The 17,299-nt window shown below is 40.4% G+C and overlaps 1 protein-coding gene across 4 annotated transcripts in view; it reads left to right on the forward strand.

Annotated features, from left to right (window-relative positions):
- Nucleotides 1-7,738: 7,738 nt before the first annotated feature.
- LOC120542369 (toll-like receptor 2 type-2) overlaps nt 7,739-17,299 on the forward strand; it is a 44,270-nt gene continuing 34,709 nt past the window's right edge. For 2 of the 4 annotated variants that reach the window (XM_039774773.1, XM_039774775.1), the window contains exon 1: nt 8,138-8,321. In XM_039774773.1, the coding sequence (XP_039630707.1) occupies nt 8,317-8,321 (5 nt within the window). In that variant the 5' untranslated portion in view covers nt 8,138-8,316. Of the gene's footprint in view, nt 8,322-17,299 lie in introns of all 4 variants that reach the window. The other 2 variants (XM_039774774.1, XM_039774776.1) reach the window with 2 other exon arrangements.

The following is a 17,299-nucleotide window of genomic DNA, read 5'->3' on the forward strand; positions in this document are numbered from 1 at the left end:
TTTCATACATAAATCAACATACAACTATGCTGCTGTTGGCGCAAGTTTGGCATTTCTGGCAGCAGTGGCTCTGCGGGGGCGCCATGATGGCCAGCAGGAATGCACGGTGGGCCAGCTACCCGGCTGTCTTCACACAAAAAGGTGGGCAGTGATGGCAATCACATTGTAACGCAATATGGCTTGTACCTCTTATCATCGTAAGTGGTGGTCGTCCCAGGCGAACGCTGCTGTAGGTGTATCAGCTACTTGAACGTGTTTAGCACCATGATCAGTTGTGGACCGACCAGCCAATGCTGGTACCTCACTTTCATTTTTGATCTCCATCTCCAGATCGCTTGCATCAAATTCTAAGTCCGACAAGTCAGAGTCATTCAGATTCAGATTCAGATTCAGAAATAATACGTAAAACGTCCATGGAGCTCTTTGCTACTTGTACATGCACAGGGAATTGAGATTAGACTAGCAAAGCTACTTAACTTTTTTGTAGCAAAGAGAGAACTAAAACATAAGGGCAAGTTTTGCCACAGTTTACAGCTGATTACCATCCTCTACCCCTGAATTTCGCCAAAAGTCGACATCAGCCCTGAAAGAGTTAAAGCATGTTAACTTGACGTCCTACACAGCCCAGTAAATTTACATATCTGGGGCAAGAGTGAATCTCCTGTATGTCCTCTCCGCACCAGAAAGGGCTCACTGGAGCACATCCTCAGTGAGGGCCACTACTGCTGGAGACACGACCAGGTGTTCAAGTCAGTGGCAGAGGCCATCTCTAAAGCCATGACTAACAACAGGGTCATCTGCACCCAGAGCGACATCACCTTTGTCAGGGTGGGAGAGCAGCCTCAGCCATAGCCTACAGCAGCAGCTGGCCTGCTCACCTCAGTGTTGGGACTGTGAACTGCCTGCTCAAGTTCCCGGACCACGTTACAGCAACTTCTTTGAGGCCAGACATGCTTTTAAAACATCTGCCTCTTCAAAGCAGGTGCTCATAGTGGAGCTGACAGTCCCTTGGTAGGACCTCATTGAAGAGACTAATGAAAGAAAATGGTCCAAGTACCAGAAGCTGGTGGAGTAGTGCCAGTGGAGTAGCTGGAATGCTCATTGTAAGCCCATTGAGGTTTGGTGTACTTTAGAGGCGTTGCTGGGTGCTCATTATGAAAAGTCTACAAAATACTTGGCATCAAAGGAGCGGCGAAAAGGTGTAGTGGTCAAGCGCCACTAAGGTTCACCCCGTCAATGTGACGGTGATTTATTTATTTTAGTGGAGGAGATCCCAGGGACAACCCCAGCCTTGGATCGACCCACCCACACTCACTACAAAGACCAAACAAAGCACACTGGGAACATTAAACAATAAACAATATAATGAAATTAAATTAATTAAGTGCAAACAATAATACCACCCCTGACCCCTTCGGCGATATTACATTTAACATATAAACATAAACACCACACAGCAAAGTCCATGGAAAAACCAAACCGGATGAAATAGGAGGTGACGAGATTAAGTCCAGCGATCTGTATGTAGAAAGGGAAGGGAAAACACAGTCCTACCAGTAGTTGCTGAAAGGACGAAGACGGATGGATGGTTCAGGAGCGATCCTTTTCTTGTGGGAAAGCCAATGAATCCAAAACAGTCCTCAGTATTCAGGTAGACAGATGGTCCAGACCCCAACAAACAAATGCAATCCAGGACACAAATGATGAAATATGGCAGAATTAACAGCAGGCAGTCAGAATGATAAATGCAACACACAACGTACAACAACAAAAACAACTTTTCCTCTCTTTTGGTCACCTGCCCTCCTTTTAACCTCATTTGACTACCTTTGACCCCAACAGCACCTAAAGGGACTGTTGGGAGATGCAGTTTTGTTTCAAAGTAGCACTGCTACAAAGGAGAGCCATACAGTCCATCATAGAGGCTGCAGAAAGGGCCTCCTGGTATTGCTGCTCAGGCACAAGCCAGAGCCTGACCAACATTGGGTGGGTCACCTGAGTGAGGGTGTCTGATGTTGCAAGGCCCAAAACACCTGATGACATCAGGATGTGTCGCTGATGATGTGTCCCAGTGCATCCTAGAATCTAAATTTAGATAGATAGATAGATAGATAGATAGATAGATAGATAGATAGATAGATAGATAGATAGATAGATAGATAGATAGATAGATACTTTATTAATCCCAAGGGGAAATTCACATAATCCAGCAGCAGTATACTGATACAAAAAACAATATTAAATTAAATAGTAATAAAAATGAAAAAATGAAAAAAAATAAAAATAAAAAAAGCAGACAATAACTTTTGAGTAATGTTAGCATTTACTCCCCCGGGTGGAATTGAAGAGTCGCATAGTGTGGGAGAGGAACGATCTCCTCAGTCTGTCAGTGGAGCAGGACAATGACAAAAGTCTGTCACTGAAGCTACTCCTCTGCCTGGAGATGATCCTGTTAAGTGGATGCAGTGGATTCTTCATGATTGACAGGAGTTTGCTTAGTGCCCGTCGCTCTGCCACAGATGTTAAACTGTCCAACTTTAATCCTACAATTGAGCCTGCCTTCTTAACAAGTTTGTCCAGGCGTGAGGCGTCTTTCATCTTTATGCTGCTACCCCAGCACACCACCGCGTAGAAGAGGGCACTCGCCACAACCATCTGGTAGAACATCTGCAGCATCTTACTGCAGATATTGAAGGATGCCAACCTTCTCAGAAAGTATAGTCTGCTCTGACCTTTCTTATACAGAGCATCAGTATTGGCAGTCCAGTCCAATTTGTCATCCAGTTGCACTCCCAGATATTTATAGGTCTGCACCCTCTGCACACAGTCACCTCTGATGATCACAGGGTCCATGAGGGGCCTGGGCCTCCTAAAATCCACCACCAGCTCCTTGGTCTTGCTGGAGTTAAGATGTAAGTGGTTTGAGTCGCACCATTTAACAAAGTCTTTGATTAGCTTCCTGTTCTCCTCCTCCTGCCTACTCCTGATGCAGCCCACAATAGCAGTGTCATCAGTGAACCTTTGCACGTGGCAGGACTCCGAGTCATATTGGAAGTCTGATGTATATAGATTGAACAGGACCGGAGAAAGTACAGTCACCCGCGGCGCCCCTGTGTTGCTGAACACAATGTCAGACCTGCAGTTCCCAAGACGCACATATTGAGGTCTGTCTGTAAGATAGTCCTCAATCCATGCCACAAGGTGTGAGTCTACTCCCATCTCAGTCAGCTTGTCTCTAAGGAGCAGAGGTTGGATGGTGTTGAAGGCACTAAATTTAAACTAACCTCTAAAAGTAATTCATAATAATATAAAACTACTCAGACTCACAGAAGGCTGCAGTGTTAATTAGCTAAGCATAAAGAAAAATGAGTGTTAAAGTTTGCCCTCGCAATAAGTAGATAATGAAAGGCAGTATGAAATATACAGGAATGTGTTCTGCATATATAAATATGAAAGGTTTTCCCTCACAGCCTACATATGAGCCCATCTCAACCTGCGTCCTGGCAGCATATGTGAGAGTTTGGCCTCCAGTTCAGGACTGTTTCCTGCCTTACACCCAGGTCTGTCAGGGTAGGCTCCAGTCCCACTACCACACTCTCTTAACTGGATTAAACAGGCTTGACAATTATTATATGGTATGTAAAACAGGGCAGGCATTGTGAAGTTTGTTGTAGTGGTTAAAAGTGCTAAATACAAATTATTATTATTATTATTAGACTTCCAAATCTGAGGCTGTCTTTTCAAATCCTGCTACTGACACCGTATGGCCATGAGCAAGTCACTTCACTGTCTGTGCCCCAGTTTAAAAAGAAAGGACAAAAGTAATGTAACAAAATGGATCTCAGATGTTCAAAATCAATTAATCAAATAGCCTTTTATCGAAAAACTGTTTCTCTCTCAACTTCGTAGTACAATATAAAAAGTATAAAGTATAACATATAAGACAAATAACATTAGAACTTGTAAAGTAGACCTGTGTACAATGTGCAATAGTCATTAGTGCAAAAGCCAATTACAGTTAAAAAAAATGAGAAGGTGCATTATAGAGTAGCTTATGAGATGTACAAAAAGTCAGACAGTTAGTAGCAGATGTAATATTGAGTCCTTATATAATACCAGCTGAGGTAGGATACTTGGTAGATAATGACTCTTGTTACAGTCCAGGGGTAGGCGGCAAGGGGGAAAAGGTAGTGGACGGAATACAGCATCTTGACAGCTTGGTGGATGGAGCTGTTAGACAGTCTTGTGGAGCGGGCCTGGAGGATCCGGTACTTTTCCCTGAGGGGAGGAGGCTAAAAAGGGAGCTTTGGGTAAAGATGTCTCCTTATTAATAAGTAAAAAATATTTTGGGGATATCTGTAATTCATTTTCTGTATTGTCAATATTATCAAAATATAGTGACTGAAAGCGACTATGACTAGAAAAGTGGAAAATATTAAATTTGAAAATAGTTTCTCACAGGCACCAGGGTGGGTGAAGTCTGACATTGGGATTTTTTGGTGGGGGCAGGTGGACAGACAAAGCATAAAGAATAGCTGCATTTTTTACTCTCAACTCTACTGCTATATATTTACATCCTATCCTAAGTCACATATCGTACATTTGTCATAATATTAATTTACAATATAACCCAAACCACACTTACAAACACTTTTTATAACATATTTTGCCATGATGGTGTGAGGTAAAGTTTTGCTCAGGCTGCCACACTGCCGTTTAGGCCCAAAAATGTCTGGCTGCAGACGATTAGCGGCTGGCCCCTTTGTGGCACCTTTAGCCGCAGGAAGCTGTGACGTCATTCAGGGGCCTGTGGCTAAAGGTGATAGTTACATTGGTGCAGAGGGTCTGCATTCTGTTAGAAATAGAATTTGATGCTGAGTGCTCTTGCATACCATTTTTTTGTAGGTTTCTTTGTCTGATTTTTTGTAAAACGCGTGAACGCTATTATTTTTTTGCATTGCAACATTTGAAAATCTTTTGTAGGTTTTGTTTGGAAAACATCTTAATTCGCAAAACTTAACAAGGTCAATGTACTGTATATCTGATGGAAATATTATACCACTGGTGAAGCACATGTACGCAGTTCCACATAACAAACGGGACCGACGTTTAACTCCCGGATGCACCCTGCGTGGAGTTTGCACGTTTTCTCTGTGTGTGCATAGGTTTCCTTCGTTTGCTATGATTTCCTTCCGCACTGCAAAAGCACCGCTTAGGTAAGATTGGCGATTCTGATTTGCCCGCTATGTGTGTGTGTGCAATCACGAGATGGCAGCGTGCACGATACTTGCTGGCAATTGTATGATTTTACAAACAGACCTACGCCACTGTCACCTTTAGCCGCAGGCCCCTAAATTACGTCCCAAGGTCCTGTGGAATTGCCCGCCGCTAAAAGTCTGCTCTTTGGACAAGCGGCACGTTCACGACTCGGGCACGCGGACACAAGCGCTCCAAGTTGTGGTCATTTAAATTACTACTTGAGGAGCGGCTATCTAATATGTAAAAGAGGAAAATACCGAATGCCAAATATATAAGGAAAAGTGACCTCTCTCAAGCTGAAATTGAAATAGTAAAATGATCCGTGATTTATTTAATACAAATATCTGTTCAAAGTCTAGAAGCCGTTAAATGACCGCATTCGTTGATCATTCATATATTTACATTAGCTCTGGCCTTATTATTTTTCTTTGAAGAAAAAAATATACCTTTATTGGAAATGTATTTTAGTAACGTTGAGCATCCGTTGTGTCAAGCCTGTAATTGCCCGCGTTTAAACTCCATCTATGGATTCAAGCAGCGCCGGTAGAAGCCCATTTGCCCTATGACGGGTGGGTAGTCGGTATTATTAGACTTCGACGACCTGTGTAGGATATGCCCCTCGAGTGTACTTTCATTAACGATACCCACTCATTATCATCATAGTTTAGTGATCCCTGGGTGGGTACCCCCTCAGTTTCCGAGGCGTGCGTTTTCAGAAACAGAAACGCGCCCCCAAGTCTGTGTACATACAATGTCAATGTCAATTTATTTATATAGCACATTTAAAACAACACAGTAATGCTCTGGCCAAAGAGCTTTACAATAATAGAATAAAAGAAAAACAAAACAATTTAACATAAAAACATAAATAGAAATAAAATATATGAACATAAAATAAGATACATAATCAATAGAAGTAATGTTACATAATCACAATGTGGAAACCATCAGTATTACTGAAAGTCACGGAATGCAAGCGAATAGAAATGAGTCTCTAATCTCGTTTTGAACAATTCAGTTGTAGACGACTCCTTTATATGATGAGGTAAAGAGTTCCACAGGCGAGGAGCAGCAGCTGTAAAAGTCCTGTCTGTCCCCCTTAGTTTGACACTCGGTACGAGGGACAACAAGAGACAACTGACCAGAAGATCTAAGCACTCTAGATGGCTGGTGTAAAACACACAATTCAGATAAATAGGCAGGAGCAAGCCCATGTAAAGATTTAAAACTTAGCAGCAAGATTTTAAAATCAATTCGAAAACTGACAGGCAGCCAGTGTAAAGGAGCTAAAATAGGAGAAACAGAGTCAGATTTTCTTGCCCCAACCAGAAAGCGAGCGGCTTCATTTTGGACCAACTGTAACCTGCGTATCAGAGATTTGTTAATCCGAGAATACAGCGAGTTGCAGTAATCGAGGCGAGAGAAAAATAAAAGCATGAGTGGCTTTCTCAAGATCCCTAGAAGTTAAAAAAAGGCTTTATCTTACCAGACGAAGTTGGAAAAAGCAACTCTTGACTACAGAATGAACTCGTTTCTTAAAAGAAAGGTTACTGTCAAAGGTAACAACAAGATTGCGGACTTGAGGTTTGGAAGACAGAGAAAGAGCCGAGAGGTCCAAGACCAATTTGGGCTTTAGCTGATGGACTCACTATAAGCACCTCCGTTTTATTTTGATTCATCCATCCATCCATCCATTTGCTAACCCGCTGAATCCGAATACAGGGTCACGGGGTCTGCAGGAGCCAAACCCAGCCAACACAGGGCACAAGGCAGGAACCAATCCTGGGTTGGGTGCCAACCCACCGCAGTTTATTTTGATTTAGATCAAGAAAATTATTAGCCATCCAGGATCTTAGTTCAGACAGACAGTTGTGGAGTTGATTTATTGCAGAGTTGCAGACAGGAATATAAACCTGAGTATCATCAGCCTAGTAAAGAAATGTTAAATTTCCTAAAAATCGCTCCAATAGGGTGAAGGTATATAGAGAATAAAATAGGACCCAAAATGGATCCCTGAGGAACACCATATTTAAGAGGAGCAGTAGATGAAAAAGAGGAATTAAAAGTCACTGAAAAGTGTCTACCAGTTAGATATGACCTGAACCAGTTAAGAGCAGCCGCTTTAAACCCAACAAGATGTTCACGCCGCATCAGCAATGTTTCATGGTCAATGGTGTCAAAGGCAGCGGACAGGTCAAGGAGAAGAAGGACTGCCGCATCACCTCAGTCAGTAATAAGAGAGATGTCGTTGAACACTTTCAGGAGTGCCGTTTCAACACCATGATAACATGAAACATACATCATTATCATACCTTTACGACCCCCTCAGATGATCGACAATCCGATGGCATTGGATTGACAGGCTCTACGTGCCAGTACCTGATGAAGCTGCAAATTCACCGACTGAGATTCATTGCCATACGAGCAACATCAACTTTATTAGTTTGTCTGAACAGAGTTATAGGCGAATTATTATGATTAAATTGTTGGGTTTGGCATTAAAATTTCAGTTTCTAGATGTACCGTTTATGTGTCCTTGGAAATTTAAGGGATAGTGCAAAGACTCGTTCTAACCAGCTAAATGTTTCATTTTAAAGCCTCTGTCCGTTTTTCCCAGTTTCTTTGATTTCAATTTGTCTGACAAGAGCTAAAGACATTTACAATGATTAAAAATGTTAGGTTTGGCACTAAAATGTCATTTTCAAAATGTCCCGATTACGTATCCTTGTAAAATGAAAGGACAGCTTCTTTTCAAACAGTTAAAGGTTCCATTTTAAAGCCCAGTTTTCCGAGACCAGTTCGGCTTTGATTTTTGCTCATCGCCCTGTTCAACGCTCCCCGCTGGGCAGTGAATTTAAATACCAAACTTCACTCCGCCTACATTGCCGCTCGGCTACCTCACAGTATTCCAGACTTCCGAAAATAAAGGAATGAGAGAAGGCAAAGTAAACGAAGAGTTTGACGAACTTCCTGGACGAGGTGTCATGTCTGACTTAACTTAAGAGACGGAGCAAAACCTTGAGCGCAGCAGACGACACAGACAGACGGGTGGGTGTCATGCGGTGAGTAGCCTTTAATAGTTTTCTTCAGATCCGCGCTGTTTCGTCACACAGTCTCACAAATCGAAGGATGCAAGCATACTGCTTTGAGGAGAACTTAATATTTCGGATGTTGTTATCAGTAGCTGGAGTTGGTAAAAAAGAACTGCAGTCCTTAATGTGCGCGATAAATCATCGGTATGTGACTTGTAGGGACTAGGGGGGTCCCACCAGGGTCCAAAGGTACACAGGGCCGACTCTACTATTTAAGCGAACTATTCGGTCGACTAGTGCAGAAAAATCAAGGGGCGGCATTTCTTTAACCATTATAGACCCTGATTTACACGCACTCGGACTCAATACAACCGTCAGACTCCCATTAGCTTTTTTTATATCGTTTTATATTATTTTCGTGTGCTACTGATTAACGTCTGACCATAATCCTTTATGGGCGGTCTTCCAAATACCAGGACGCACCGTACTTTCTTTATGCCTAACCTCTTTTTTTCTATATTTTCTTTAGATGCAAGTTATTCGTTTTACTTTTGTTGTAGTACTGTTTGCTTTATTTTATTTTTTTCGTCCTTATTTCGATTTTGGGTGGATGCAGATTTTGGTTACGTATATTTTTCTTCTCTTAATTTTGTAAGCGCAGTGGATTGCCATTCAGAGCGCTTTTACCGTATGTGTGCCCGTTATGAATCCTAACAATATCTGAGGAACACACATACTAAAGGCTGGATTTAAATATCTTTGCTGAACTGGCGAGCATGCACTTTACAACCCCGGGAATTCTTGATTTGCATATTTAACACTATATATTTATGCCTGTTTTAGTGACAAGTTAAGTAAAATGACACCTTTTATTGGCTAGCCTAAAACATTACAATATGCAAGTTTTCGAGGGAGCTCAGGCTCCTTCTTCAGGCAAGACTTAATCATCTGTTGTCATTTACCTGGTTTATAAATTATTAATGTTAGTAACATGTGTGAAATTAGTGAAAATTATGGGAAAGCCCCATCATGCAAAGTAGCTGCCAGTTCTTTGTGGTTTGCACGCGATATAGATAGATAGATAGATAGATAGATAGATAGATAGATAGATAGATAGATAGATAGATAGATAGATTAGGGCAGCTGTTTCATTGATTTGTAATCGCGATCCTTTCAAGCATGTTAATATTTCCGTGGTTAATTTCTAAAAAAGAAAAACAATTACGTGTAATAATTACTTGCCAATACTCTAAAATAAAGGCCTCGAAGTGTTTTTTTTTTTTCAGAGTGATACCTTAGGGGATCCATTTTTGGGTTCCAAAAGACTCATCCACATGAAGGTTCCAGAAAGAACAGATTATGTATTCAGATCCGAAATAGGCTCCATATGGTAAATAACCATAAGTAGACGGTGACATACCAAAGGCTCCTGATTTTAAAAGGACTCTTGTTTACAATAACACATGCTAAGTTCGGGTTTTTTAATCTGTTAGTGTCCTGCTAGGTAGCCAACAATACATTGCTTTTTAATGTATTTTTTCTACATATTAGGAAGTTTTTCAAAGCAGAAAGAACTAACTTCAGATACAAATCTTTAACTATTTTCAATATAAAATTTGAATTAAGATTTTTTTTTCTGCATACAATTTTTGTTCAATCGGGATTTTCAGAGGCAATGCAGGACTCGGAATTTGCCTGTTGAATAGTCCAGCTCAAATCGGGATGTCTAGCAACCCTTGTGGTAGGTGGCCACTAAAGCTGCTACCTCTTCATCAGACGCTCACACAGGTCTTCTGCAGATCCACACGTGCCCGACTGCTTTGTTGCTGTGCCCGCACATAACGCGCCTCATGCCCTCTCCACTCACCCATGGGTCAGAAGCAGTCCATCTGTCCCTATATGTGGAGGCTGATTCGCGATCGGTTTGTTCTTTTTGAATGACTTTTTCTGTCAGTCATATAAATCGATGTACAAAGCACAAACAAATCAAAGTCAGCGGAGGTCAACAGGAGCGCAGTTAAGTAGCGCATAGGGGATGACATCAGCATCTTCGCTTTCGCAGGTTCATGTTTAACGCGCATGTGCAAGTATCGCCTATTGATCCATGAGACTTCTTCATTTCACTTGGGATTCTTTTGTGTTTGAATCGTTACCAGTGAAGAAGAACTCTGTCATTGATGATTCTCTCATTAGATAGACGTTTGAGTAAATGGACTCTTCTGCTGATGTTCATTCTTCTGCCAGAATGTGGAATGAATGTCTGCCTCTAATGGCTCCGAAATTCTTTTCAATCTAGTGCTTAATCGATTAACGTGTGAGTATCGCAGCATTTTAATCAATTACTTTAACTCATTTGAATTCTTTTGAATTCAGTGCTTTATTAAAATAGTTCTCATAGACAAGAATCTCAAGTACAACACAGTAACAACACTTTTTTATTAGAGTGTAGAGAAAAGCCAAGCAAAATGACACCTTTTATTGGCTAACCAAAAAGATTACAATATGCAAGCTTTGGAGGCAACTCAGGCCCCTTCTTCAGGCAAGATCTTGGGCTTGGCTTTTCTCTAAATTCATAATAGCTAACACGATACAACAACCTAGTTATTAGAGTGTATTAATTAGTAATTTGTTTTACACAGTTTGTTATTACAATTCTGGACATAATAAGTATAATATTACACTAATACATTTTCCCTTTGTACATTCAATAAATGAGTCATACAAATGGAATCTTTTGAAAATAAGAACTTTCCATTGGTGTAAATGTGGAAAACTTTAAAAAATGTTTAATTGAGCGATCCCCTTTTATAACCACTGAAACAAGTATAACCTCCATTCAACTTAAAATAATTAAGATAATGATTCACACTTAATATTTTCAATCTGAACCAATATAATTCTTTTTGTCTTATTGAACCCACAATTTTTTTGTTGCGGCAAATCATTTAGAGTGATTGGGTGCAATTCACTTGTTTAATACTGAAGTAAATCTGTTTTTCAAGTTGTTACAATTTAAAATGGTTTATTGGTCGTGACCTGTTTTTATGCTATTAGAAATATTATGAACATAACACATTCCAAAGCTGTACTTTTTACATTTATTTAAAAATCTAGTGCAAATACACAAGCATTTTGCAGTGTAAATATTAAATATACAACAAAAAATTATTAAACGTTTCTACAGCTTTCCTGAAATTATGTTTTTTACGAGTTCTTATACTTAAAATTAACAGCTGAGAAACAGAAAGTGACCAGACCTGTATAGCCACGTCCACTCCACTCAGGAAAGTGTTCTTCTTTTATGGCAGTTGGAAAGCCATTACGCTGGAAAGTTCGACCGGAAGAAGATACAAACGGCCCTCCCACACAGCACACGAAAAACCTAAAATATTAGGTTAACTGAAATAGGATTTTTATGTTTATTCCCTCCACCATAACTTACTTTGGTACAAACACATTTTTTTTTACTTTCACTGAGATCTGAAACCAAATATTTCAAGCTACAACACTAAATGACTAATCTTAAGTTGCTTGAAAGAGAAAATTTACGTTGAATGAACAACATCAATGTTATACTTTTTTTCCACTGTGCTCTTTCTGTGAAATTCAAGATTTCCTTTTTAATGGTTGATTACGACAACAATCAAGTGTTCTTTTTAGGAACTGGGACCTCCAACACATTAAAAGTTAGTCTTTCAGTTTGCTAGGTTGATCTTTTTTAAACTTAGTGTTAGATATTGTGGCCTTGTCAAGGCTGGGATGTCAAACAGAGCATATTCTGGCACGTCTCATCATTAGTTTCCTTCACACATGAAAGCTAAATTAACAACCCGACTTGGTATTTTCTCAGAACAAGGTCTTGTTTGATTCCTAATGATGTCACATCTTGGCTTACGCTTCCACTCAGACTCTTACAATTACTTGGTGAAACACATAAAATATCACTGAGACCTTATGAAACACATGCTGATGCTCAGTCCCAGTAGGCTCTTGTGGTGACACACAAGGTATAAATCTGTAACCCACTTGGAATGTTTCCTAACCAAACAGGAAACGTAAAGTGTATGTGATAGCAACATTAGATATTTGGAAAGTGGTTAGAAACTTGGTAACTGCAGCTGACTGTAAAAGGAGGGAGCATCTCTCTTTCTAAGTAGAGGAGGAAGTTCTTATGCAAGTGTTGGTAAATGGTAAAGCCACAGTTGTATAACATCAAGTTACACAGCTACAGCAGTACAGCGAAATGATGGGCCTGGGGTATCAATAAACTGAGAAGTTTTCAGTCATAGGTGACGGCCGACCTTTAATGCAGTGTGAAGCATGAGTCCCTGTCTTGCAACCCAAAGATGAGGCTGAGTCTCAGTACTTTAGCAAAACCAGCTTTATTCAACTCAAAACAGTAACAGCAGAGTTGTTGCAGGATCTACCACTCTACTATACACAGACACCGCAAACAGGCAGGGTCGGGGCCAGGTCAGTGGTCAACTTATAATGTTTCCTGCATCACCCATCGGCTGACCGGCGCTTTGTGTGTGGCAGCAGTCAGCTTGTAGTTTCTGTGGTGCTGGGAATGTGCGGTTGCCTCTGTGACGGACAAGCAACACTGAACAGACGTGGCAGTTGTGCTTCTGCGTGTCGTCCCGTTGGGGGAGAGTCTCAGAAGAGTTCAGAGGTCTCACAGCACCTTCTTTCAAGATTCGCCTCCCCAGACTTGTGAGAATGCTGTGGACCATGGAAGTTTAAAAAATTGCCCTTATTAAGAAGGACTGAATAAATCCAATAGTAATGTCCTGGGCTGTGCATTTGAAAGATGTGTGGCTATGTGATCATTTTTATGCCCCGTCTGACCTGGAGATGTTCACTAGCAGTGATGTGCGGTGAAGTTCATGGCTGGTGACTCTTTCAGAGTCAGATTTACAAATATATAAACCAAAAAGAGTAGCTTATTCACTATTCAGTTGGCAGCCTGCATATTGACTACTGGTTATGTTTCATATCTCATCAGCATTCTTTGCACACTCATAGGTCAGTAAGGCGCATATTTGGCTAAGAAAGAATGTCACATTTCTAGCAGCGAGAGAGACAGGGAGCGAAGAGAGAGCGCATTTGCTCCTCACCCTCCATGTGTTCTAAATTTGCCATTGCAATTCCACAATTAATACTCTACAATGAGTAGAGTTTAGAGTGGTGAATAAAAACGGATTTCAGTTTTGACTTTGATTGAAAAATTGAATTGTTTTTAAAAGCTCTTCATTCTGATGCTTTAATTAATTTTAATACAGATTGTTCAACAAAAGGATAACAAGAAAAATAAAAGAATATTTTATTTACGGTCAGAATTAAGTTTTAAAATATTGGATTGTTTTTCTCTTAGTCTGATCCCATTTTTTATAAAACTGAAAACCGTTTATTGCTTTACCTTTATTTGTAAATCAAGTCCATGAGCCTATCCTACACTACAAAAATCACTTTCTTGTAAAAGTCCTCCTTATTTTCCTTTAGTTTTGAAAGCCTCTCTGCGTCAATGGAGATTATCGCCAAGAAGAACAGCAGCAATGAGCGCCTGTTGGGCTCACATGCGCCCCCTTCAGGGCGACACGGTACTGTCTGCCTCACCTTGTGCCTTTTCACAGCAGTTTTATGTCAGATCAGCAAGACTAAAAATGTCAAAGACATTCATTAAAGATATTAGCCAGACTGTGGAGACTCAGTGTGTATAATAAATGTGTCTGCAAACATTATTTTGGCAATATACAGAGAGACAGTAACAGGCATGTGGCAACTGCAAGCATCAGCCCCATGTGTGAAGGACTACGCTGTCAGAGGTGAGGTGAGGCTCGTCACTGCCACACCTCGCGTTTCTCCCGTATTTAAACAGGAAATGTGCCAATTCAGAGATTTTGACTATAAAAATGATCAAAATTATTGGAATCACACAGAAAACAAATTGATAGTACAGACCAGTGGACACATTTATTTGATGTTATTATGATTTGTTTTTTTTACTTTTCATGATGAGAGCCTCACCTGCCTCCCCGGACTTCACGTATAACAAAATAATTAAGTATATGCTCTATCACAAATAAAATCTAAACAAATAAATGAAAAAGTTATGAAGTATTAACTTTGCAATCTTTAATAGCGATACTAGTCAAGTCAAGTTGGGGATAATGCACTGGTACAGTGTGTTGCCGTACCCACTACATGACGAAACAACTCGGGATCCCGGTTGGCAACCCTCCAGGCAGACACACAATCCAGTCCCACCCTCTGGAAATGACCCTCCATCTGTTACATGGGTGATCCCTTGGCCTGGTCCAGCCACTCGGGTCCCCAACAATCAGGATCTTATGAGCCGGATCACCCTCGGGGAAACACGTCACGTGGCTGTAGTGACGTAATCAACATTCCCTCACAATGCAGGTAATGTTCCTTATTCGGGCATCCATGAGCAACCGCTCATTTGACACAATTTCAAACCAACGTTATCCAATGATTTTCCGGTGAGACAAAGTACCAAAGGAGTCCAATCTTGATTCATTGGTTGGACTCCAGGTTTGTGAAATCCAGTTGGCTTTTTAAGAAGTCATGAGCCTAGGGGTTCACATACTTTTTTCCAACCTGCTCTATGAATGTAGTATTTAATATGTACAAGAACAATACAATATTTTTTATTTTATGAATTAAAACAGATTATGATTGTTTATTTGTAAATTAGATGAAGTTCAGAACATATTTTAGGACACATTTATGCATAAATATGGCTATTTCCTAAGGATTCATACACTTTTTCTTGCTACTGTACAATTGTCAATGTACAGTATGAGTCATTACAATATTATATTAAGTAGAGCTCATACATAAGTGCCATACCATCTTCTAAGCTCGTTGAAGCCTGAGCAGGGTCGCTAGAGTGCCACGTTATGTCATTTAAAAATCTTACTTATTGCTTGAGGAATAAAAAATGATTTTAGTTCTAGAAGAAAGGGATTTCATACTTGTGTACCACTTGTCAGATGGCCGCAGATAAGATCAACTCACAAATTGGGTGAATGCTGCTCTTGATATATCTGGCTGCCTACTTGAAGCAGTGAACTGTGCAAAGGTCCCTCGTGTCACTCATTCAGCCCCCATCGCTGAAAAAAGCACTTGTGCTGCCGGTGCTCACTTTGTAAGATGTCTACAAAATAAATGTAAAAAAAAGGCAAAAGGACTTCCCTGTGCTTACATCAATTTAAATATACAGCAGTCTTAAGTGACTTTATCACCTAAAATAAAGAAGGAAAATTTAACATTCAATTCAATTCAGTTTATTTTTTATAGCACTCACCACAGAGTGCAGGTGCAGAGTACTTTGAAAAGTTCTGAAGTAAAATGCAAGTGTAATATTTTTTTCAGATTACTAAACACAAAATGAATTCACACAAAGACACAGATTTGTTTAAACACACAGGAAAACAAAAACTGTTTAGCATAAATGGACACCAGCAATAGCCGTCCATTTATTAATTGTTGAACTACGGTCAATTGACAACAGAGAAGAGGGAAACAAAATCACCAGTTAGCTGCAACCATGGAGAAAATAAACCAGTGGGAGGTCCACAGGCAGTTATAATGGCAGAGTCAGACCCTGTCACAGTCCTGGAGACCTCCGCCAACTAGCTGCCCACCCTTTGCTGGACATTCATTCTGCAGTAGAGTCTCTGCTTTGGCCATCCAAAAGGATGAGAGAATCTTTCCATCTGAGGACTCAAAGGTTTCCAGTATCTCAGATGTCTTTTCTATGGGCAGGAGAACAGCATGAAAGTAGGGCAGTGGCACAAATTGGCATATCAAGGTACCGAGCAGAGAAACAGAATAGAGGAGGAGCAGTAGCAGTTTGTAAATATTGTAGTGACAAGCTGGGTGCCGCAATGGCTGGATTCTCTGGTCTTTACATGGCTCTTTGAGGTGGCTCACCATCCTTAAAAGGGCTGCTTGCCTTTTGTTGCACTAGTTGGAGAAAGTGTTTGTGACTGTGCAGAGCTGTCATTTTTATAGGCACTCCTGTTATAGATGATGTAATGCCAGCTCATTCTTTTGGTGATTTATCCCTGGCTGAAGTAACTTGTCCAGCGCTACTGCAATATTGTATCCACCTTAATTTAAGGATAAGTGTCTGCATGCCTATCTGATTGCTTTGTCTTTATCATTCCAACAGATGGCGCATGACAAACATTTTTAGTAGTAAAATGCCTTGCATTTGTTATTCCAACAGATGACACATCACAAACATTAACACTGCTTTTACGAATCCCATTCCAAATGGCATACAACAGAGACACAGATATTGCATGGTGCAGTACAAATGTTATTGCTAAGGTCTGTGTTGATTATCTAGGCTTCAACCCATCTTAGATGGGTAACACAGATAATTACTCATATATTTTTTTTTACAAATGACTAATAAACAGATATTATGCACAGTAAATCAGCAGCTCAAGTCAGGGTATGCTAAACTAAAACGGTGAGTCTTCAGTCTAGATTTTAAAGTTCAGGCAGCTCAATTCATAGCACTGTGACAAAAAGCTCAATCTCCCACTCTTATTTTGTTAATTCTTGGACTCTTAAATAGCCTGGCATCTTGAGGTCTTATATAATGTATTTATAAGCAGGAACGTGGTGGCACAGTAGTTATCACTGCTGATTCTCACCTCCAGAGACTTCCAATCTCAATACTGTCCTACGCTGAGCGGATTTTCTCCTGGTGCTGCAATTTCCATTTGCATTCCAAACAAGTTCACGTTAATCTATTTGGTGACACTAAACTGTTTCAATGTGATTGAGTGAGTGAGGGGGTGCAGTTATGTGCTTGAATGCATCCTGCAAAGGGCTGCTGCACAGGAAGAAGTAGTGTGATCAGAGAGCAAAAGTAGGAATGATTACAGTGTTTCTGTTGCTTATAAAATGTAACTTTTTTGTGGTCAGAACAATACCGCACCTTGCAAAATAAAACATCACCATTGTCT

The sequence above is a fragment of the Polypterus senegalus genome, chromosome 13 (genome assembly GCF_016835505.1).
Source record: "Polypterus senegalus isolate Bchr_013 chromosome 13, ASM1683550v1, whole genome shotgun sequence".
NCBI classification, from domain to species: Eukaryota; Metazoa; Chordata; class Cladistia; order Polypteriformes; family Polypteridae; genus Polypterus; species Polypterus senegalus.